Here is a 24063-nt window from a genome sequence, read left to right as displayed (position 1 = left end):
CAAGCTTTTAAGTTCTTCCAAAAAAACCAAACAGAAAAGCAGGAAAGATTAACAGTGAAGTCACATATTTTAGCATTAATTCTGAAGTTCTATGTACTATTAAAAATGGAGTCTGTAAACCAAATGTGTTAAATATATGCAGGAGAAGCAAAATTGAATCCTGAGATACTGAACAAGGCAGATCATAGTCTACATTATCTTCGAGAAACCCTGCAGAATTTAAGCTCTAATGAAGGGGAAATGCATCCCTATTTTCACTGAGGAGAAATAAGAGGTCCAAGGGAATCTCAGACCAATAAATCTAATAATAGTGTCTGGACAGATTCTAGCACGCATTTTACAGGGATACCTCTGTGAGTGGCTTGAAAACAGCACAGTAATAACTAGATGTCAGCATAAATTTATCAAGAACGAATCTTCCAGGCTGTTTCTCATTTCTTCATTAGTAACTTCTGCAGTAGAGTGGCGTACACATAATATTGCTTGAACTCAGCAAAGCACAACATAACCTATAATGTTGTTATTAGCAAACGAGATCTGGGTCTAGACACCTTAAGCTATTCATAGATACCTCAAAAATCTAAAAAGAAATTGGGTGCAACAAGCTTCAATCCCAATCCCATTACTATTAATACTGTTATTAATTATTGCTAGTCTAGGACCATAGTAAAGTTTATTTCTCACTTGTTATTGTTATTAAAGACTTGGATAAAGAGGTGGAAAGAATGTTTATCAAATCTAGAGTTGACAGAAAATTGGAAAGGACACTTAATAACCTGGCCATCCAAATAATTGGATTAAATAATTGGATCAAATAATTGGATCAAATAATTGGATCAAATAATTGGATTAAATAATTTTAATATGTTAGAGGAGTGAAAGGTGAAAATGTAACCCAAAAAAATGCAAAATCCAAAAATCAAATCCACAAATATAACAATTAAGTATCAACTTAGCCTAGCTTGTGTATATAGTTCTGACAAAGATCTTGGGGTACTAAATGACTGCAAACTGAAGGAGTTCAGCATTGTGAGAAAGGTGTAAAAACGGCAAAAGCAATTTAGAGTAGAAGCAGTTTCCAAACCTTATAAAACTAATAAGCCTACTTTATTTTGCAATGATACAGTTCCCATCTCAAGTACTGTCTTAACACTTTAACAGGCATCAAAGAAACTGGTACAAGGAATGACAATGAGAGTGTTCAGGAGAGGGAGGGAGGGTGGAGATGGGAAAAGGGAACGGAGGGAGGGAGGGAGGGAGGGAGGGAGGAAGGAAGGAAGGAAGGAAGGAAGGAAGGAAGGAAGGAAGGAAGGAAGGAAGGTAGGAAGGAAGGAAGGAAGGAAGGAAGGAAGGAAGAATGGCAATTGTACTATTATTTGTAATAGTAATATTGTACATATTTTGTATGTATTATTGCCTGTCTTCTGTGATTAGCAAGTTAGTGAAGACTGAACTGAAATTACAATAAAGCAATTGAATATTAGAAAAAAAAAATCTAACAATAAAGCAATCTGCCAATCCTACCAATTAAACAGAAAGGAGGTGGGTCCCCTCCAACAAATGCATTCAAGCAGAAGCCATAATACCATCCACTGCAGACATTTTAATCTGAATTTCCGCATGATACTTTCCAACTCTATGAAATCTGATGCTTCTGGGATTAATTGTTTTTCATCTGCAGCGTCCAACTGGCAAAGACATTGGTTTGGGTCAGGTATAACAGCGAAGAGCCGTCTGCAAACTTAACAATAACTTTGCGGTATTTCAATAGTATCGTTCGTTATCAGCCCCAAATCCAGAAAACGGTAATTGTGAAGTGCAAAGCACATTCTCTCATTCACAGATTTACTGTTAGCACTGAGATGACCTTAACAGATAAAAGGGAATGACTGTTTTAACAATTAACCAATATTTGGATACCCAGGATAACGTGAAAACTGAGCTTTTCAAATAAGATAAGCATAATCAAATATTACTTCTTTTTCCTTGGCTATATTCTCCACGGAATTTTCAAAGAGTGCCTGTTCGGAATTTGCTTGATTTGAACAGCACAAAACAAAATCTGTTAATCTCTTGCTGGCTCTTCAATCACAAGATTGTTTAATAAAAATACTGCGTTTCCACAATCAAATCTAACCATGAGGCTTATCGCAACGATCTCAAGTGAAATAAGGCCAAGCAAAAACAAGCAGAGCACACGGTAACTTGTTTTTACCACCCCCTTATAAAGTTATATACCAAGTAATAAAACTGTTCCCACAAAAATGATGCACTGAGAATCCTTAACTAGGTTAGATTAATAGAGGCCTCTTACAAAAACGGGAACAATTTAGATTGCATTTCTAATCTAATATTCCTTCTAAATACGTCTTGAGGATAAAGAATTGCAGAAGTGCACAGATCACTGCACACTCTGGCTTTCTCCAAATGCCCCTTTCTCCTGTGTGTGTAAGATTCCCAACACTTTCATGACCCAAAGTGCTCAGATGGCAAATCACCTCTGAAGCCCAAATAAATTTTTAATAGGATAGGGCTCTGCATTCGGAAGCAATATACACTTTCCCCCTATAGCACAATCAGTAACACAGGTATGTGAAATGCTTCCACCCAGCACATAAAGTAGGATAAAATAAAAGAACATGTAAAGATTTTCGTATTTCCACAGTTCGTTATGAATAGATAGTTATATCTCCCACTACACGAATAACATCAATCTGGCCCCATTTAATACTTTGCCAGATACTGAAGAAAGAAAGAAAGAAAGGGAGGGAGGGAGGGAGGGAGAGAGAGAGAGGGGGGGGGAAAGAAAGAAAGAAAGAAAGAAAGAAAGAAAGAAAGAAAGAAAGAAAGAAAGAAAGAAAGAAAGAAAGAAAGAAAGAAAGAAAGAAAGAAAGAAACCCATTTAATACTTTGCCAGATGCTGGAAAAAGAAAGAAAGAAAGAAAGAGACTCATTTAATCTTTTGCCAGATGCTGGAAAAAGAAAGAAAGAAAGAAAAAAAGAAAGAGAGAGAGGGGGGGGAGACAGAGAGACAGAGAGACAGACAGACAAAGAGAAACAGACAGAGAGAGAGAAGAGAGGAAGGCGCCTGACCTTCGCACCTTCCGCCGGGAATTAAAAACTTGGCTTTTCAAATCCCTTGACCTGGTCTGATGACGGGATTTTAAGGGTTTTAATGGGTTAATTTTAAATTTTTTAGATTTTAGTCTTTATTTTTATTGTGGCTTGTTTTATTGTTGTGAGCCGCCCTGAGTCCATTGTGAGATAGGGCGGCATATAAGCCGAATAAAATAAATAAATAAATAAATAAATAAATAAATAAATAAATAAATAGGAAGGAAGGAAGGAAAAAGAAAGAAAGAAAGAAAGAAAGAAAGAAAGAAAGAAAGAAAGAAAGAAAGAAAGAAAGAAAGAAAGAAAGAAAAAGAATACACTGACTTCCTCTTGCACTTATTGGTCTTATTGGTCACAAGATTCTATTATGAATTTATTTTTGTATATGTTCATAAGACTAATCAATTAATCTATCCATCCATCCATCATTATAACAAATATACTCCCTAAAAGTAGCACAGATTCATATCATTGACCTGCATGGAATACACTGCTATTATTCCCATTTCACAATGAGAATCCAATGCCGGAAAGATTCAGCAACTTGTCAATATTTACTTGTGATTAAGTTGAGGCTGAATGTCTCAAGGTTCATTTTTTTAAATTACCTGATTACAAAAACTATAGAATATATTCAAATTAGTTATTTTTTATATACGAGGAGGATATAAATTCAGTTGTGCATGTTTTAATGGAAAAAATGAATCTAGCTGTTGGACTGACTTGTCAAACTATGGAAGCTTAATCCAATTTAGGAAAGAGCAGAAACCATACGAGAAAAAAAAGCAAGAAAGTTATCGTGTCAGATTTCACAAATTTTCACCACAAGAAAGTGTAAGAGACAGCAGCTGACCAACCTTGTCTGCTGCTGAAAATTAGGTAAAGGTTCCCCTCGCACATATGTGCTAATCGTTCCCGACTCTAGGGGGCAGTGCTCATCTCCATTTCAAAGTGGAAGAGCCAGCGCTGTCCGAAGACGTCTCCGTGGTCATGTGGCCAGCACGACTCAACGCCAAAGGCACACAGAACGCTGTTCCCTTCCCACCAAAGGTGGTCCCTATTTTTCTACTTGCATTTTTTACATGCATTCGAACTGCTAGGTTGGCCGAAGCTGGAACAAGTAACGGGAGCTCACCCCTTAAAGCAGCACTAGGGATTCGAACCGCTGAACTGCCGACCTTTCGATCTACAAGGTCAGCATCTCAGCCACTGAGCCACCGCGTCCCTTCGCTGAAAATTAATAAGGGTCAAACCTGCTTAGTTCTTGAGTGGCAAAGCATCAAGAATATCAGAACTGCAGCCTAGATTGGGAATGGGTAGGGCACCCGGAAAAATACACCATACTTCACTTAATCCTCCAGGGAAAGATTGAAGGCAAACGAGGTCCAGGCAGAAGAAGAACATCATGGCTTCAAAATCGAAGGGACTGGTTTGGATAAAACTCAGCAACACTTTTTTTTGTATGGCTGTTGATAAAAATATGATCGCCAACATGATCACCAACGTCCGATGACGGATATGACACAAGAAGAAGAAGAAGGACCCCTGCAAAAAATATGCCCTGTTTTCCCGAAAATAAGACCCAACTGAAAAATAAGCCCTAGCATGATTTTTCAGGATGCTCGTAATATAAGCCCTACCCCCAAAATAAGCCCGAGTTAAGATTGTCAACCAGATGAATGCATTTAGTACCGTATTTTCCCCCAAATAAGACCTAACCAGAAAATAACCCCTAATGCGTCTTTTGGAGCAAAAATTAATATAAGACCCAGTCTTATTTTTTGGGGAAACACGGTATGTCAAACCAGACTGCCACCAAGAAAACTTCATGATTATTAAAGGTCTATCTTGACTTGAAGAGTCTTTGAATTCTGTTGATTGTTAATTCCTTTTTTTCTTTTTTCAGTAAGGGAAGTCCAGATAAATCTATGAGTTTCAAAGACTCAAAAGAATATTAATCTGAACCAAATGGATCCGAGTACTTTTTTTTTCCCTCCTCCATGATTTTCTACTGGAAAATAATCACGGCATTAATAATAAGATGCTCCCTGGAACTTCTTCTGCCTAGTTGCTAAATGCAAACAATGGAAATTTCTGCAGAAGCAAAATAAGGCCAATGATATAATTATAGTGGATCTGTTGGCAAATTCCAGGCTAATGTTATTATTTGACAACGCAAAGCTTGTACAATCTCCCAAGAGCCATAATGGAGGCTGCGTTCATCCTAATTGGTTCCAAAGCACAACTTTTCCTTAACAATCTTTCCTCAGGACCAGTAATGTTAATTTCTACAAGACTGTAAATAGTGTTTGCCGACAATACAAACATGGTAATAAGAGGCTAGGTGAGTAAATAATGTGGTTACCAAGCAGCCCATTTGCATTTTTATTTAAAACTGCCTTCGTTAAAAAACAGCTCAGATTTTCTTAGGGTGGAAGGAGGGCTGGTTAAGAACTAGAGCAGTAATTACTCTCTTTAGGGGTTCTTTTATATATCCTTTAGGGAATTGGAATGAAAAGATAAGCAGAATTAGAAAGGGAATCATGTAAAGTATGAAGTGTACTATAAACACTCAGTAAAGTATTTACCATAAACTACGTTGACCTTTTACATTAATAGAATTTACTGTAGTGGCAATTTATTACCCCCAAACTACTACAAAACCTCAACATTAATTCAGGATGAGACCTTCAGGAGGAGGAGGATTATAGAAGGTGAACAGAGCTAGGGACATAAACGTATTTCCACGGAAACTTGAATCCTGCAAAACTACAGGATTCGGACTCTAAAAAACAAGACTTCTGCTTCTAATACATAGAAGACAGAATGGGTTGGACCTTTTTGGAGGTCTTTGGAGGTCCAGAGGTCCAGAGGTCTTTGGAGGTCCAGAGGTCTCCAACCTTGGCCACTTTAAGACTTGTGGACTTCAACTCCCAGAATTCCCCAGCCAGCCAGGCTGGCTGGGGAATTCTGGGAGTTGAAGTCCACTAGTCTTAAAGTGGCCAAGGTTGAAGACCCCCATTTTAGTCCAAACCCTAGAAGTGGTCATCTCATCATAACCTTGTCTTGACACTCCTAAAGAACGTTGTGCAGTGGCTCTATTTCCACAACCCCAAGCCAGGTTTATCAAAAAGGTGACTTAGCCTGTCTATATCGGCCTGGTTTATACATTATGCTAATCCCTAAAAGATGAGTCCATATAATATGTGGAGCCCCAAATAAATAAGGAACATTTTGGCTTAGTATTACTTGTAAATCAAAAGTTTTGGGTTTCAAAGATCTACTTTAAATGAATGCTCACCATACATTAGAGATTAAACCTAAGAAGAGCAATCCTCATTGGTATGTTTAGAAAAATGTCTAACAGTTTTATTCCCACTCAAGTGCTGAAGCCCCCATGATTTCAAAATAAAGGTAAAGGTAAAGGTTCCCCTTGCACATATGTGCTAGTCGTTCCCGACTCTAGGGGGCAATGTTCATCTCCGTTTCAAAGCCAAAGAGCCAGCACCGTCCGAAGACATCTCCGTGGTCATGTGGCCGGCATAACTAAACGCCAAAAGCGCACGGAACGCTCTTACCTTCCCAAAGGTGGTCCCTATTTTTTCTATTTGCATTTTTTACATGCTTTTGAACTGCTAGATTGGCAGAAGCTGGAACAAAGAACGGGAGCTCACCCCATTACGCGGCACTAGGGATTCAAACCGCTGAACTGCTGACCTTTCGATCGACAAGCTCAGCGTCTTAGCCACTGAGCCACTGCAAATCAGTATCGCTCCTATTTTTCGTAGTGAATGAAGTCACTTGATTTCACAGGGAAGTCATGGCAACTGTTGAAAACCAAATGGGAGAAAAATTGAAGTACCAATTTAAGTTGGTAGAAGGTCAGAACCTTCTGAAATAAATCCATCAAATCTTCTGAGCGAACTAGAAAGTCGCTGTTATATTTCAAAATTTGGTTTGGTTAAGAGCACGGATGTCGAACTCAATCGCATCACGTTATGTGTCGCAACATTTTTTGCCTTTGTGGAGCCTGGGTGGGTGTGGCTTGTACGTGATGCATCTGACGGGCCACCAGTTTGACACCCCTGATTTAGAGATCGATCAAAATTTAGGCACTTGGTAACCAGCAAGTATTTATGACAATACTTGCAACATCCAAGGGTCGGTATCATCAACATTTACAATCTTCTTAGCCAAGTTGGGGGAAATCGGACTCACTTAACAACCACAACTCACTTAACAACTGTCTTGCTTAGCCACCAAAATTCTGATCTCAATGGCAGTGCTAAATCGACGACTACCTGTACTTTTAAGAAATTAGTTATGTTTAAAAAATTAGCCATTAGTCCACAGGTAGATGGTATCATGATGGTGCATCAGTGGTGAAATGTAAAATTTGTTACTACCGGTTCTGTGGGCATGGCTTGGTGGTGGTGGGGTAATATGACTGAGTGGGTGTGGCCAACTTTTTTTTTTTTAACTTTTAAAACCATTTTTTCTACAACCTCTTCAGCTGAAGAGGTTGTAAAAAAAATGCTTTTAAAAACCTCTGACGATCCCAGCTGACTTGCCTGATCGGCAGAAGCTTTTTTTTAAAAAAAAAGCCTCTGATGATCCCAGCTGAGCCGTGCAATCATCAGAGGCTTTTTTTTTACTTTTAAAAGCATTTTTTCGGCCAAAGAGGTTGTAGAAAAAATGCTTTTAAAATTTAAAAAAAAGCCTCTGATGATTGCGCGGCTCAGCTGGGCAATGGGGGGGGCAGGGATTTTTGCTACCGGTTCTCCGAACCACCCGCCTCCATCGCTACCGGATCGGGCAATCCGGTCCGAACCGGGAGCATTTCACCCCTGTGGTGCATGTCTAAAGGCATACAAAGACAAAAGTGTGAAATAGTTCAGCCCTTCTCAGAACATTGATTTAATATAAATGATATCCACAATTCAACGATGGGCTGCTTGTTCTATTGGAGTAGAAGAGGCTCACCACATCTGCTATATAATCCAGACTCTTATTTTACAGTGGTTTCACTACCAACCATAAAAACTGTAACAGTGGAACTGTATAAACAAATTGAGCAGTGTTTTTACTGTAAAACACGAGCACACTATAAATATTTGTCTTCCCCTTCTTCCAGCGTCTGTAATGAGAGAAAGAAAATTCATACCATATGTTTATCGTACAAGGAGAAAAACACAACACACCTCAATAGTTCATCCAAGTTTGGGAAGCTGTTGAATCGTTTTAATTCACATTTACCTTTTAAACGCGTACCGCCCTGAGTCCTTCGGGAGAAGGGCGGTATAGAAATAAAATTATTATTATTGTTGTTGTTGTTGTTGTTGTTATTATTATTATTATTTCTTTATAAATCACTGTCCTGAATGTTTCAGGTGTCCAAATGCTGATGGGAATATTATAGCAATAAGACCAAAATTGGGGAGGGGAGGGTGAAGGGGAGGGGAAAGGGAATGATGCCTTACACTATTTTCATACATTATCTGTATCTTCTTAATCCCTCATTTTATTTCTTTGCTGCAGAATCATTGGATGCGATACTATAGTGCCAAATTTCATGCAAAAAAGACTCTGCAGTCAGAATCATGCTCTGCCACTCAAGGCATGGAAAAACAAAGCAAGTACAGCTTACGACCACAACTCGAGATCACAATTTTTGCTGCCGAGCAAGGCAGTTATTAGCTGAGTTGTGCCCAATTTTATGACTTTTGCCAAGCAAAAATCACTGCAGTCGTTAAGAGAAGCATGCGGTTGTTAAATGAACCTGAAGAACTCTTCAGCCCTTTAACGATTGACAAGCAGTGCTAACAGTTATTTTTCCCTCTGCTTGTGATCCGTTGGATTCAATTCTCATCACTCTGCATATTTTCTGAAGTCTTCATTAAGGAAATACCTACAGTTGGGAGCTGTGAAACCCTGCTCAATCATTACTCTTTCATTCAATGATGTCAATGTAATGTAATAGGGAATAGGCCTCTGATTTCTATAGCTTGTGGCGTAGGATTTCAGCAGTCTCGTGAGCAAACGTGTTTACAAACTCTACTGGAGTGTTTTTCATTAAGTCTTAAAGTCAATCAAGCGAATTGGAACAACCGTTCCCTTCTTTGCAAAGTATTGATATTTTTTTTTCCTGGCTGCTTTAGGGCCTTGGCTATTGCTGAGAGATTTATGCTTGACAATGTCTTTTTGATTAAAAATGTATCAAAGATCTGAGATTCTAATTTCCTTTTTGGAGGAAGAGGTGGCTCAGGTTTTTGCAGCCAAGAAATTAACATGCAGTTCTAAATTATGACCAAATCGTCAAAACACAACTGCAGCTAGAGGTCTATCAATTTGAGTTTTACAAGTGGTGAAATGTAAAATTTGTTACTACCAGTTCTGTGGGCGTGGCTTGGTGGGGGGGGTGTAATGTGACTGGGTGGGCGTGGCCAACTTTTTTTTTTTGTAACTTTTAAAACCATTTTTTCTACAACCTCCTTGGCCGAAGAGGTTGTAAAAAAATGCTTTTAAAAGCCTCTGATGATCCCAGGTGAGTTGCCTGATCATCAGAGGCTTTTTTTCTTTTAAAATCATTTTTTCTACAACCTCTTTGGCCAAAGAGGTTGTATAAAAAATGCTTTTAAAAGCCTCTGACGATTCCAGCTGAGACACAGTTCAGCTGGGCATGGGGGGGCAGGGATTTTTGCTAGCAGTTCTCCGAAACACCTGCCGCCATTGCTACCGGATCTGGCGATCCGGTCTGAACCGGGAGCATTTCACCCCTGGGTTTTACTCCATTAAACATTTTACCCTAGCAGGGGTGAAATGCTACCGGGTCACACTGATTCGGGCAAACTGGTAGCGGCGGTGGCACATGGTTCGGAGAAGCGGTAGCAGTGGCAATGCGAGGCTCTGTCCACCCACCCAGACGTCATTACTTCCAGGTTTAAACCAGGAAGTAGCCTGTTTTTGACCCACTGCACATGCGCAGAAGCTTTGTGCTAGGTCCAAAATCACATGAGACCTGTACGCGCAGAACGCGTACTTCCGAACCGGTAGAGAAGATAAGTAGATTTCACCCCTATCTAATAGACTATTTACTATTAGTGGATTTGGACAGAGAGAAAGAAATATACACAAACAGTTATAAGGCTTGGAAGAGTGAGAGGGTACCCTTCTGTTTCATATATCTGTTTTGCATATCCTTTCTTTAGGATACTATTATGCAGATTCAATATTACCTGATGTTCCCCAAGAATAAAGACAATTGGAACATGAAAAGATGGCCACACGAACTGATGGCAACTCAAATGGAGTATCGCCCAGAAGTAGAGCCAAACATTTTAATGTTTCAATGTTTTGTATGTCATTTCAATTGTTTGACTGTAAGCCACCTAGAATAGCCTGAGAGAGATGGGTGGCATAGAAGTCTAAGAATAATAAAATATTTTCCACACATCACTATCTTATTTCTTGGAATGCAACAGAAATGTTTGTTGGTAGGTATGGCTCTGTGTAGCGTGGCATCTTTACAAAAGATCCTTTCATGCTTAATTTTTTTTTTATTTTCCTCTAATGAGATTAATTTTGCCATAAAAGAAACAAGATGTTTGTATCTAATTTGTACAGGTTGCATTTCATGAATCTCTTTAAAAAGCATGTTTGCAATTCCAGTTGCTATACTCTGATCTAGTGGATTTTGTGTTCTGAAAAACAATGACTCTTTCTTACAGAATAAAAGTATAAAAAGTATAAACATAATTTGAATATATGAAAAGAGTAAGTAAAAAGGAATATTAGGACAGGGACAGTAGGCACGCTGGTGCACTTATGCACGCCCCTTACAGACCTCTTAGGAATGGGGTGAGGTCAACAGTAGACAGTCTTAGATTAAAGTTTTGGGGGGTTTGGGATGAGACCACAGAGTCAGGTAGTGCATTCCAGGCATTGACCACTCTGTTACTGAAGTCATATTTTCTGCAATCGAGTGTGGAGCTGTTTACCTTGAGTTTGTATCTATTATTTGCTTGTGTATTGTTGTGGTTGAAGCTGAAGTAGTCATTGACAGGAAGGACATTGTGGCAGATAATTTTATGTACAATGCTTAGGTCAGACTGAAGTTGGCGTAGTTCTAAGTTGTCTAAGCCCAAAATTTGGAGTCTGGTGGCATAAGGTATTTTATTGCGGGTAGAGGAATGGAGGACTCTTCTCGTAAAATATCTCTGGACTCTCTCTATTGTATTTATGTCCAATATGCAGTGCGATATGCAGATATCTGTGACATCTTAAGATTCTGTCCCTGTAACATTGAGGCTCCCAATTCAAGTGCTAGTTAATGTATCCTTTGGCAGTCAAAATAGACCGACCAATGGCATCAAAGAGCAAGCTAGTCTTTCATTGGTGGAAGCCATACAATTTAAATAAAAGATAATTTGAAGAGAAATCCATTATATCAATAGACTCCCAACAGAAAGTGTTGACAAACCAACACAAATACACTTGATAAAGAATTTTTTTAAAAAAGTGTCATTCTATTAGATTTAAACCATAAATCTATTGCAAATAAAATTGCCTTTTTTTTTCAGTTTAAGTAGCTTTTCTTTATCTTCCTCCAAAGATTACTTCCAAATGATGTAAATTCTGAACACCCACTAATTCTCTCCTACTTATGCAATTCAAGTAATTAAAGTTCAGTAACAACTTATTCTTTCTGCTTCAGCACCTGCATTTCATTTATGTATTTTACCTGAGTCATAAATCTGAGGTATTGTCAAAGTGCCATAATATTAGTGGAATCATCAAAGTTAATTAGTCCTTCTCAATAAACAGCAGCAATCCCATTACAGAGATAGACCGAAGGTACTCCAGCTATTGTAGTCTAAGATTAAATAGCATTGTGAACAATTAGGAGAGAGAAATGGCTAATAAAGAAAGCGCTCCACTTTTGAAGCTATTCAAAATAAAGGCAACGCAAAAACTTTGTTTTCCCGTTCATTCCAAGGATCGCAACTTTCATATTGCACTGATTACTTTATCACATTGCACATGGGTAAAACAGTAAAATCTTCTGAAAGGAAAGATTCACATCCTCCGGGTCAGAGGTGGGTTCTATTTACCTTTACTACCAGTTCGCAACGCGCAGAAGCTTCCTGATGACATTGGGGTTGGTGGGTGGAGCCTCTCTCCAGTTTTACTACCGGTTCTATCGAACCGGTCTGAACCAGGGGCAACCCACCACTGTCCTGGGTAGACCAACATATGAGGACTATAGTTTCTAGCTGAAACAATGACTTCAGTTAAACATGGATCTTCTTTCTGCTCAGATATCTTAACGTTTTTCATCCAATGTTGTCTTTTTATCGAAACATACATAAACATACACCCAGCACAGAGGGAACATCTATTTTCTTAGGTCTAACGAAAAGTTCCTCGACCATGTTAGCTATGAATTGAATGAGTTTAACTTCATATTAAATATTGTTTTATATCACGTATTTCTTTTCTATATTGAACAGTGTGTTTCCTAGGTGTCCAAAGTGCTAACATATAAACATCATCATAATCATTATAATCATATATACATAAACATGTATGTGATAATATCAATCGTTATTGAAAAGTATACTATCTTCCATTATAATATCGATTATATAACCATCAAACTATATACTCATCAGTTTTTCTTTCTCATATAGTCCGCATTTCACATAAATCCACTCCTCTAACCTCAGTATCTGTCAATTAACCATTTGTAGAATAGTTCCCATGTTATAAAATATTCCGAGTCTTCTTTTCCTTTGATTTTTAGGGTTAACCTAAAAAACCCATTTCTGCACATTGAATGAGTTTAACTTCAATGGGCCTGGAGAGCCTCATGTTAGGAAAAGCAGAATTAGATGCTTGATGATTGTATGGTATATGCTAGGTTCCCATAATGAACTGAAGCTAAATGCAACCCTAGAAAGGTGACAGAACATTTTCACAAGACAGATTCCATACAAACATTTGAAATACATTTCACAAAGACTGGTGTCTTTCATAGGTTTCCATTATATTTTACCACACTATTTACACTTAATGCAATGTGTTTCAAACCATACTACTAGTAGTACACTCAGTAACAGTAAAAAAAGACTTGTATTCCATCCATTAAAAGTAAAATCTGTATCTCCTTCAATTTGGGCCCAAATATTCACACTTTGCAACTGCCAGTATTCCTATCAAAATTTTTAAAGAAATCATGTGTTCCATCCATCTTTTATCCTCTTTTCCATTTTGTGCCTTCAAATGTGTTAATTTAATCTTTAAATTATAAACTTTCTCAAAGAAAGGGCCTGTGTTATTATTCCAAACATCTCCAATGAAATGAAAGAAATGATATATTAGGAATGACAGAGTCTTCTCAGTGGTGGGATCCAACACAATGGTATTTCCTCCATGGATCCTCAAGGATTGTCGTTTCCTTTCCAGCCCAAAATCAAAACACTGATTTGCTCAGGCATTTAATTTTTTTTATTGGGTGTGTATCTTTCTGTCTGTCTGTCTGTCTCTCTCTCTCTCACTCTAACATCTATCTAACAGTATATCTATCATTTATCTACAATCTATCTATCTATCTATCTATCTATCTATCTATCTATCTATCTATCTATCCATCCATCCATCCATCCATCCATCCAGTTGTGGGTTTCAAAATTTTTTACTACCGGTTCTGTGGGTGTGGCTTGGTGGGCGTGGCATGACTTGGTGGGCATGGCAGGGAAAGGATACTGTAAAATCTCCATTCCCTCCCCACTCCAGGGGAAGATTACTGCGAAATCCTAATTTCCTCCTGATCAGCTGGGACTCGGGAGGCAGAGAATAGATGGGGGCGGGGCCAGTTGGAGATGGTATTTACCAGTTCTCCGAACTACTCAAAATTTCCACTACCAGTTCTCCAGAATTGGTCAGAACCTGCTGAAACCCACCTCTGTATCTATCTATCTCTCTATCTCTCGACCTCTCTATTTTATCTATCTATCTATCTATCTATCTATCTATCTATCTATCTATCTTTCTCACTTTGAGTGACTCATAATTACCTGATTTGCTCAGCTGACGTCTCTACATTTTATTAATGTCATTTTAATTTCTCATTTTTAAGTGGCATCTTTTCTCAAAATTATGCACCAATTGTGGAGCCTAGGAGTTTGAAGTAGGAATCGCTGAGCATTTATAAGCTTTAAAGCATAGATTTATGTATTTACAAAGCAAAAGTCCTTACCCATTCTTTCAAGATCTGGCGCATGGCCTCCTCAGCTCTTGAGGTGTTTCGGCAGGCTAGAATAACATGGGCACCATGGAGGGCAAAAGATTTTGCCGTTTCAAAACCTGTCACAAAACACATATTGAGAAGACATGGTAAGGAACACAGCATCAGGTCAGCAGGGAAATATGACTGCCTGGATCCTAAGTACCTGTGGAAATATTTATTCTCTTGACTCATCAAATTTCAAGCTAGCTTACAAAAACCTGGAACCGATACAAAACAAAGTCAACTTAAATGCATAGATATAGAATAAAAATAGCAGTGTTATAAACTCGGCAATCAGCTTTTTTCCTGCTTCAGATGTGAATTCATTAGCGTGATTAACTGTTGCTCTTTTGCGTTTTATCCATTTCCTTTGAGATTTTTCAATTACGGGTTTCTTCAAAAAAATGCTTCAGCTAACGTTTTAAATGTAACACAGACTTTGGGGGCAGAGTTACTTGGAGTAAACTAAGGTAGGGGAAAGGCAGCTGTAAAAGCACCGAAAATGAATCCGATGAACAAAAGCCTATGCAAATCGACCTGGCCCAACTATTTAAAAAACTGACAAGATCTTTAGCACATGGATTAATCTTCTATTTCAGTTAGTGCAAGCATCCCACGCTTGAGGAGGCAACTGAGAAAAAGGACTCGTTTCGTGTGAAGGAAAGAAGTCAGGGAGCTTGTCTGTTCTTTCCAAAAGTAGACACAATATTTATTTACTTATTTTTGTGTTTATGTATTTACTTATTTCCCGCCTTTATTATTTTTACAAACAGCTTGTAGGCAGTAAACATATCCAACACATCTTCCTTCTCCTATTTCAATCATTTAAATCCTCCTCCTATTAAATCCTCATGTTTTCAATCCTTATCCTATTTACAGACCTCCAGACAATCCCACACACAAATGCACTCTTCCCTCAGACCTTCATCCATTCCCTCAGAAATCTACTCGCAGGCGTTCTTCGTGCAGGTGTTCGATGTCAGGGTTTCGACAGATGCCCTAATTAACTCATGAGCCTTGAGCCAAGTTTCAAAAGAAATCCAGTTATTTATTAGAAGCAACATGTCAGCAACTACCCGAGTGAAGTCAACTCTGCCAAACATAATTTACGACTCAACTCTGACCCTGTTTCCCCCCTCCTCTAAGGCTGTGTCATAAATCACATTCTCCAATGAGGCACTTTCGCGGGCTGTAGAAAACACGCCTCACAGGCCGGCTCTGGTAATCTGAGATCCAACCTTTTGGAAGGTATGTGTGGAATGTGCTTTTGAAAGTGGCTGCCGAACTGCTCCGTCAATTCTCCCTCCTTCCTGCCCATGGCAACTCGAGACCAGATCAGAAATGCTTTGCGGGTTGACATTCGGGCTACCTGGCTAATTTGAGCCATGCCCAAGGGGAGTGGGGTTGCAAGACCGGTTGACTTTTCGAAGTTGCTTCACCCCCCCCCCATCCACACTTTTGATCTCACAAAGGCAATGGCATAGCGGAGGGCAGAGAGGAGTAGCAGGAAAGGTTAAATGAGCCATGGAGGTGTGGTGGTTAGAACGCAGTACTGCAGGCTACTTCTGCTGCCTGCCAGCTGCCTGCAGTTCAACAGTTCGAATCTCACCGGCTCAAGGTTGACTCAGCCTTCCATCCTTCTGATGTTTGTAAAATGAGGACCCAGATTGTGGGGGGGGGGAATATGCTGACTCTGCAAACTGCTTAGAGGGGGATGTAACACACTGTGAAATGGTATATAAGTCTAAGTGTTATTGCTATTAAATCAAATGGCCTTGGAAGGGGAAGTTACATCTGAAGATTACAAGCAATTACAAGCAGCAAGACGGCTTTCATTCAACTACCAGGATCATAAACTATGGTAAAGAAGCCTGATCTCGGGGATGCCGCAACGTGTCAAAAAAAGCCGTGTCACTTTTTTCTGCCGTTGTAACTTCTAACAGTCACTAATGAACCATTGTAAGTTTAGGACAACCCGCACTATATAGAAGGGAGAAGCTGAAGACATAAAACTTGAAAGCATTTTGTTGTGACCAAATAAGAAATATCAATCAGAATAGAGCTGGAAGGGACCTTTGAGGTCTTCTAGTCCAACCCCACTGCTCAAGCAGGAGACCCTATACCAGGGATGGCTAATGTTTTTGCCATCGATTGCCAAAAGCGGGGAGAGCACGGGGGGTCAGGCACACGCATGCCCACACCCATAATTCTATGTGCCCCACCCTCGTGAATGCACATGCAACCCCTCCGTGCTCCCTCCGCTTTTGGTACATGATGGCACAGTGGGCCCCTTTTTTTTGCCCTCCCCAGGCTCCAGAGGCTTTCTAGGAGCCTGGGAAGGGTGAAAATGGCCTTCCCCACCCCCCAGAGGCCCTCCGGAGGCCGGAAACGGCCCATTTCCCGACTTCCGGTAGGCCCATAAGGCCCGGAAATTAGCTGACTGGCATGCGCATGCACGCTGGAGCTGAGCTAGGGCAATGCTCGCATGCCCACAGATATGGCTTCATGTGCCACCTGTGCCACGCGTGCCATAGGTTCGCCCTCACGGCCCTATACCATTTCAGACAAGTGGCTGTCCAGTCTCTTCTTAAACACCACCAGTGATGGAGCACCCACAACTTCTGAAGACAAACCATTCTACTGGTTAATTGTTCTCACTGCTGGGAAGTTTCTCCTCCATTCCAGGTTGCTTCTCTCCTCGATTAGTTTCCATCCATCGTTTCTTGTCCTGCCCTCTGGTGCTTTGGAAAATAAGTTGACCCCCTCCTGTCTACGGAGATTCTCAGTTATCCAGGTCATGGTTGTCCCAAAGGTGTTTTTTTCAAGAGGACTTTCTGGTTTTTCTTTGAAGACGTTTCGCTTCTCATCCAAGAAGCTTCCTCAGCTTCTGAGCTGAAGAAGCTTCTTGGATGAGAAGCGAAACGTCTTCAAAGAAAAACCAGAAAGTCCAGCTGCCTCTTGAAAAAACACCTTTGATTGACCCCCTCCTCTTTGTGGCAATCTCTCAAATACTGGAACACTGCTATCATGCCTCCCCCCAGCCCTTTTTTTCTCTAGACTAACCATCCCAGCTTAATACTTTCCAACTAGAAAGACTCAAATTAGTGCTTGAATATTCAACACAACAGATAATACAACAACAAAAAATGACCATTTGTTCCTTCTTCTTCTTCTTCTTTTTTTTAAGCAAGATGCAGGATTGGTTTAAATCTTATTTATCCAAAGGAAAAACACTATTAAATATACGCAGCTTCACTTCTAGCAGTACCCTGGGGCAAGACAAATTTAGTTTACAACATAGGGTATAACTTAAGATTAAAGAAACAACAGCTTACATAAATTTATACCATTCTGTGCAATTACATGCTTACAGTGTTTTAAGTCTAAGCAATTTCTCTTCCTTTTTAAAGCCATTCATTCTATCAGGCAACTTTAATTATCTGAGTAATTCACCGCATGCAGATGAATCTAGTTTTCAACATATGCAAAATACTTTTCCCTGTTTTAATTCCACTGAGCAAATGCAAGCAAAGAAACTTTCGGAAGGCAGTTGCTGAGCTGCTCCATTTTTAGTGGGCCATATGCTTTACTGTTTTAATAAAATATTGATATTTAAAAGCCATTTACATTTGTTTCAAAATTGGTTTCATACTGTAATACAAACAAGTAGCACTTGATTACTAAGTTTAAGTACTCCCCAGCAAGTTTCTAAGGAGATCATCAGAAGTGCTGAAAATGAAAATGGTTGCTTAGTGCCCTTCCTTTCCCTCTAAATCTTCACAGTTAAGAAAGATCGGCCGTCCCTTCTCAGATCCCTTCCAAAACTCTTCAAACATCTTCTGGGTTGATTCTAATTAACAATCATGGTTAACATGAACACACCTTTAAATATTTATTCATGGTCAACAGAGAGTGGAATCAGTTTACCAGCAGGTGACACTGGTACAGTCCTTCTGGAGACACAAGGTCCGTGATGGCAAACCTATGGCACTCTCTGATGGCACACGAGCTGTCGCCCTAGTTCAGCCCCGCTGTGCATGCGTGCACATCTCCCACCAGCCAGCTGGTCTTCGGGGCAGGGGACATGGGGGGGTGCACACATGTGTGAGGGTGGGGCATGGGGGGGGCGTGTGCACATGTGCGGGGGAGAAAGGGCGTATGCAGGGGGCCACTCATACATGAATGGACGCATGCACAGGGGGCACATGTGCAGGAGCCGTGCGCACATTGAATTTTGGGGGTTCGGGCATGTGCTTTGGGCACTCGGTCAGGAAAATGTTAGCCATCACTGCAGTAGGTTATTTTATGGAAAGTGCCCTGAACTTCAATCCTTTCCTAGTTTTGGAGAATCCTCTCAACTGTTTTGCAAACGTCTTACTGAAATATTGAAGGTAGCCCAATATGAAATATCCCCTACATAAAACTGTACAGGTCATCCTCAAATTACAATCCTCAAGTTACCTATGCATTTTTTTTTTTACAGTAAAGAAATACAATCATTCATTTAGTGACCATTCAAAGTCACAATGGCACTGGAAAAAAGTGAGTTATGAGATTGTTCACTTACAGCTGTTTGCAGCATTCTGTGGTCACATGATCAAAATTGGGACACTTAGCAACTGCCATGTATTTATGACGGTTGCAGTGTCCCGGAGGTCATGTGATTTCCTTTTGCGACTTTCTGACAAATAAAGTTAATGGGGAAGCCAACTTAATGTTCTGCCCCAGCTACAGATCCCAAAGAACACAGCACACACAAAGTTTGTACAAAACTTAATTTACTAAAATAACTCAGTCTTTTCCAAACAAAGGCTGTTAATAAACTTTCTTAACAGCCTACAAGAAACCAAAGATAAAGTAATCACAATCTTACTAAGGTTGGCAGAAAGCCCAGAAGCAATTTGCAGAGAATCCAGACGCGAAGTAGAGTGAACTAAAGTTGTTCCCTACAACTTGCTTCAGTCGGCGTTCCTCCTTAAATAGGCTAAGGGAGTGGCTAATTAGCCCCAAGCACCACACCAGCCTCCTCATTGTCGGAATCAGCAACAATCTGCACAGGCCGCTGACGGGCCACAACATTTAACAACTGTGGCGATTCACTTAACAACTGTGGCAAGAATGGTCATAAAACGGGACAAAACTCACTTAACAGTTGCCTTGCTTGGCAATGGAAGTTTTGGGCTCAAATGTGTTTGTGTGCTGAGGACTACGTGTAATTTTTTAAAAAAATAGAAGTAAAAGATATAAGAAAGTTCAGTGTATCTTCATAATAAAACCGGTGTGAATATTAATAATGTATACACAAAAGACTGTTGTAATAATGCTCAGTATAAAGCTCAAATAACAAAGTCTAAGCTGAATTTCCCCTGACAATCTATTTTAAATGGCAACAAGCCGACAAACAATATGGCTCACCCCATATTAATCATTTCCTTTTTAAAAAAAAAATGAAATTCCACTAGCGTTCAGTGTTCTGTTCTTCATTAAACCATTAATATTTTATAATATATGGTATTTTCGGTAAACTGTTAGCCTCTGGATTTCCTGAGGTAACCGCTGCCAGATATCTGAAGCAACACAGACATTTTATACATCATCACTGGAGTGTAAGATAAATTATCATCTCATGTACGATATACAGAAGAAACCTCTGTTTATTTTGGTTCATTAAAGTACTGAAGTGTTTATATCTTGATATTTTATTTTACTTCAGTTCCAAAGGCTTTATCAAACAGTAGAATATAAAATAAATTAGAATGCCCAATTAGAAAAAGATACGGTACATCTCAAGGAATAAGATGATCAGCCAACATAGTTTCTTCCTACAATCATGTTTCTCAGAGACTTTTTTCAATGGAGACATCAAGCACTGGGCAGAATTTTTCAAAAGTGGAACAAGATTGAATTATTGGGGTTCAGAGCATACCTTAAATATTTTGAGAAAGCAGAAAAACATTTTGCATTTTCCAGCTATTCAACTTAACCCAATCATCCCTCAAGAACCCAACTCTGTTTCCCATCCCAATTCTCTATCAGATGATGACTAAATCAAGAAACTTATTAATTGGATTTGTAAAGACCACTAGTCTATTAGGAAGTTTGAAGGATTTAGTTTTAAAGTAGCTACCATCAAAACTGACACCAACCAGAGCATAAAGGTAAAGGTTCCACTCGCAAATATGTGCTAGTCATTCCCAACTCTAGGGGGCGGTGCTCATCTCCGTTTCTAAGCCGAAGAGCCAGCGCTGTCCAAAGACATTTCCGTGGTCATGTGGCGGCATGACTAAATGCCAAAGGCGCACGGAGCGCTGTTACCTTCCCACCAAAGGTGGTCCCTATTTTTCTACTTGCATTTTTTACATGCTTTCAAACTGCTAGGTTGGTAGAAGTTGGGACAAGTAACAGGAGCTCACTCCGTTACACAGTGTTAGGGATTTGAACCGCTGAACTGCCGACCTTCTGATCGACAAGCTCAGCGTCTTAGCTACTGAGCCACTACATCAACCAGAGCATAGAACAACTCAAAGAAGTAGCATAAGATCGGAAGGTATGGAAAGACCTGGCCTATAGAATTGACAAGAGTCAGACACGACTGAAATGGATAACATCATCATCATTGTGATTTGCAAACAAAACATACTTTGGGGATTAGCATGATATGTATCACTTATTCAACCAACCATGGTTAAATGTCATTTCAAAAAACCCTGGTTAAGTCAATCATAAACTTAATGCAAGAAAAGCAGAATGCTTTTTTCAGAAGTACATATTTCAAATTAGTTGTCTGATTTAAGAATTAATTTGGCAAACCATATATATACAAAGCACTAGATTCTGTAAAGTTGACCAAAAACTTAAACTGTATCATGCTTAATAGTTTGAATGTGCTTCTACAGAACATGTGCATTCTGCAAAGATTTAAAAAATGAAGATGAAATATAAGCAAAATATATTAGCTAAATTCCATTGTTATTTTCTAAGTCTACTTCATTAAAATAAAAGCCAGCATCAAGAATATTAAGATTTGTTCATTTTTTTAAAAAATGGTTTGAAAAAGGCAAGGTAGAATTTTGATATCTACTACTGTCGGAATAAAAAGTACTTTAACATGGTACATGCCAACTTTATATATACTGTATAAATATATACATGCACACAGCTTTTAGACCAAATAGAGTTCCAGTTTAAACATTTCAATTATCTACTTCTCTTTGGAAATTGCAAAAACGTATTTCACATAGAATTAGGCACAAAAATGTGTGATTGAATAGGTATTTTCAGAGAATTATTGAGCTATCTAGGTGGATCGCTGGGCAGGGGGTGATAAAAAGGCGGGATATTTTGATATAGTAAGATTATCTATATGAGGCTGCCTTTGAGAAGCACTCAGAAAGGTCAGTCATCCCAAAATGTAATAGCCAGAATACTGCCTGGAGCTACTTATGGCAAGATGCAATTTCTTCATTAAAACAGTTTCATTGGCTTATGAACTGTTCCCAGACAAATTAGAAAGCCGTCTATAAATGTTGAAGGCTCAAAAGGCTTAGGAGATAAAGTACCTAAAGGATCAGTAAGAATTTGGCCATTTACTGTTCATTATTTGATAAGAATCTGCCTAGTTATTAAGATCTTGTGTAGAAGCTATCATTCTGGTCCCATTAATGCTCGACTTACATTATCTCATATTCAAGAACGTACCTACACAGGGGTTAGGTACCTGTTCTCACACCGGCTATTTCCTTGCAGCATTAAAGCCCCCTTTTCCAGTAAACATTTGACTAAATCATGAGTTTTAAACTCATGATGTAGTTTTAAAATAGTTTGCTACCAGATATTCAATTTTTTTTTTTTTTTTAAAGGGTAGAAAGTCACCTTGGTAAACGAATGGACGAACTAAATATATTTTAGAGCCGGTGTACTGACCTCAATAAGGGACACGGTGGCTCAGGGGCTAAGATGCTAAGTGTTGTGGCCCCGCCCTCTGAGCCTGTCCCATCGGAGGAAGAAAGCTCCGAGCATGAGGAAGAGGAGTCAGCCAGGCCTCCCTCTCCAGGCCCCTCCCCTCTGGCACTGTCTCAGGTGCCGGCCGAGGGAGAGGAGATTAGCAGGGAGACAGGTGGCTCGGATGAGAGCGAGGGAGAGACATCATTCCTGGACGCATGCCTCCGAAGGCGTGATAAACGATTGCAGCAGCTCAGGAGGCGTGCTAGGGATTAGAACTGAGTCACTGGACCACACCCCAGAGACGATATAATAGAGGGTGGTGGCCAGCGATCCCTGTGACGAACAAAAGTAAACCTTGGAGAGTCACTAAAGCCTCGTCCGGAAACTGCTGAGAGGAATATTATTCTGATTGGACTTTTGTACGCTAAGTATCTTATCTTTCTGTTTTGTGGAAATAAATGCACTTGGCAGACAGTGTGTAAATCGCTGCCAAGTTGGAGATAAAGACCTGGGTGTGTGCCAAAGTGTTTCCTTAACCCTCGGCTGGCTGTGTTTGTGTGTGTGTGTGGACGGGGACAGATCACTAACATACCCAATTCCTGCAAGCAAATACAAAATAAAACGTGGAGTTTTACACAAGGCTAGTCAGTCAGCCATTTTTCCCAGCTGCCATTAGTTTAGGACAACTTTTAAAAGTGCCGGAAATTTCATTTTCCTCGTTTATAAAGTATTATGTTTTGCTCCTTTTACAGCCTCCCGCTTACATTTTTCTTTTCCTTTGCCCAACCTACAACCTGTCATTTTTATTTTACAACGGAGAAGTCACAGAACATTTAGAGCAAAGAAAAATTTGTCACCTACTTTTGCAATTAAAACAAAAGGCAGAAGTTTGCCTTCTGGGATAATGGCAGGAACAATGATACCCATGAGTATAAATATATGCTTTTTTTTTTTTTTGGTTCCCCCAGAAAAAGAAGAAACAGGATCCAGCCTCATAACAGCGGTTTCTTTCAGATGTAGCAATTCCGCTGCAGCTCCTGTGAGCAGGCCAACTGCAGAAGAGAGCACTAATTAAGCATTAAGGAAAAACAAAATTAGTTGCATGTTTTAAATCTCCTTTTGGCAAGTACAATAGTGCAATATTAATACAAGCAGTTTCATAAGATTAAAAAGACATATTTCAAGCCGGATGAAATTGGAAGACTGTTTCGTCAGCTAAACGATGCTGGATCCTTCAAGCATTAAGCCAACACATTTTCTCAGCGTTGAGGAAACAAGTGCAACTTCGAGGAAAAAGAAAATGGAACAAAATGGCAGTTTCCTCACACGATGTTCCATTCACAGTTTCCTTTACACACTTCCAATGATGAAACAAACTTTTATTAACGAAAGTTAGCATTCTACCCAGTATGAGTTTAAAGTTACTAAAGTACAGGTAGTCCTCGACTTACGAGCACAACGGAGCCCAAAATTTATCTTGCTAAGCGAGACAGTTATTAAGTGACTTTTGCCCCGTTTTACGACCTTTTCACAGTTGTTAAGTGAATCACTACAGTCAAGTTAGTAATTCGGTTGTTAAGTGACTCTGGCTTCCCCATGGACTTTGCTTGTCAGAAGGTCACAAAAGGTGATTCCATGATGCCGGGACATTGCAACCGTCATAAATATGAGTCAGTTGCCAGGCATCTGAATTTTGAACACATGATACCATGGGGATG

The 24063-nt window shown here is 39.5% G+C and overlaps 1 protein-coding gene across 1 annotated transcript in view; it reads right to left on the bottom strand.

Annotated features, from left to right (window-relative positions):
- Positions 1–24063, bottom strand: part of WWOX (WW domain containing oxidoreductase) — a 609400-nt gene that overhangs the window by 562125 nt on the left and 23212 nt on the right. The window contains exon 5 of the mRNA XM_087877071.1: positions 14372–14478. Coding sequence (XP_087733197.1) covers positions 14372–14478 — 107 coding nt within the window. The remainder of the gene's footprint in view (positions 1–14371; positions 14479–24063) is intronic.

This window comes from Pantherophis guttatus, chromosome 11 (assembly GCF_059756535.1).
Source record: "Pantherophis guttatus breed Tessera chromosome 11, ASM5975653v1, whole genome shotgun sequence".
NCBI classification, from domain to species: domain Eukaryota; kingdom Metazoa; phylum Chordata; class Lepidosauria; order Squamata; family Colubridae; genus Pantherophis; species Pantherophis guttatus.
This window is presented reverse-complemented; position numbering and strand designations above follow the sequence as displayed.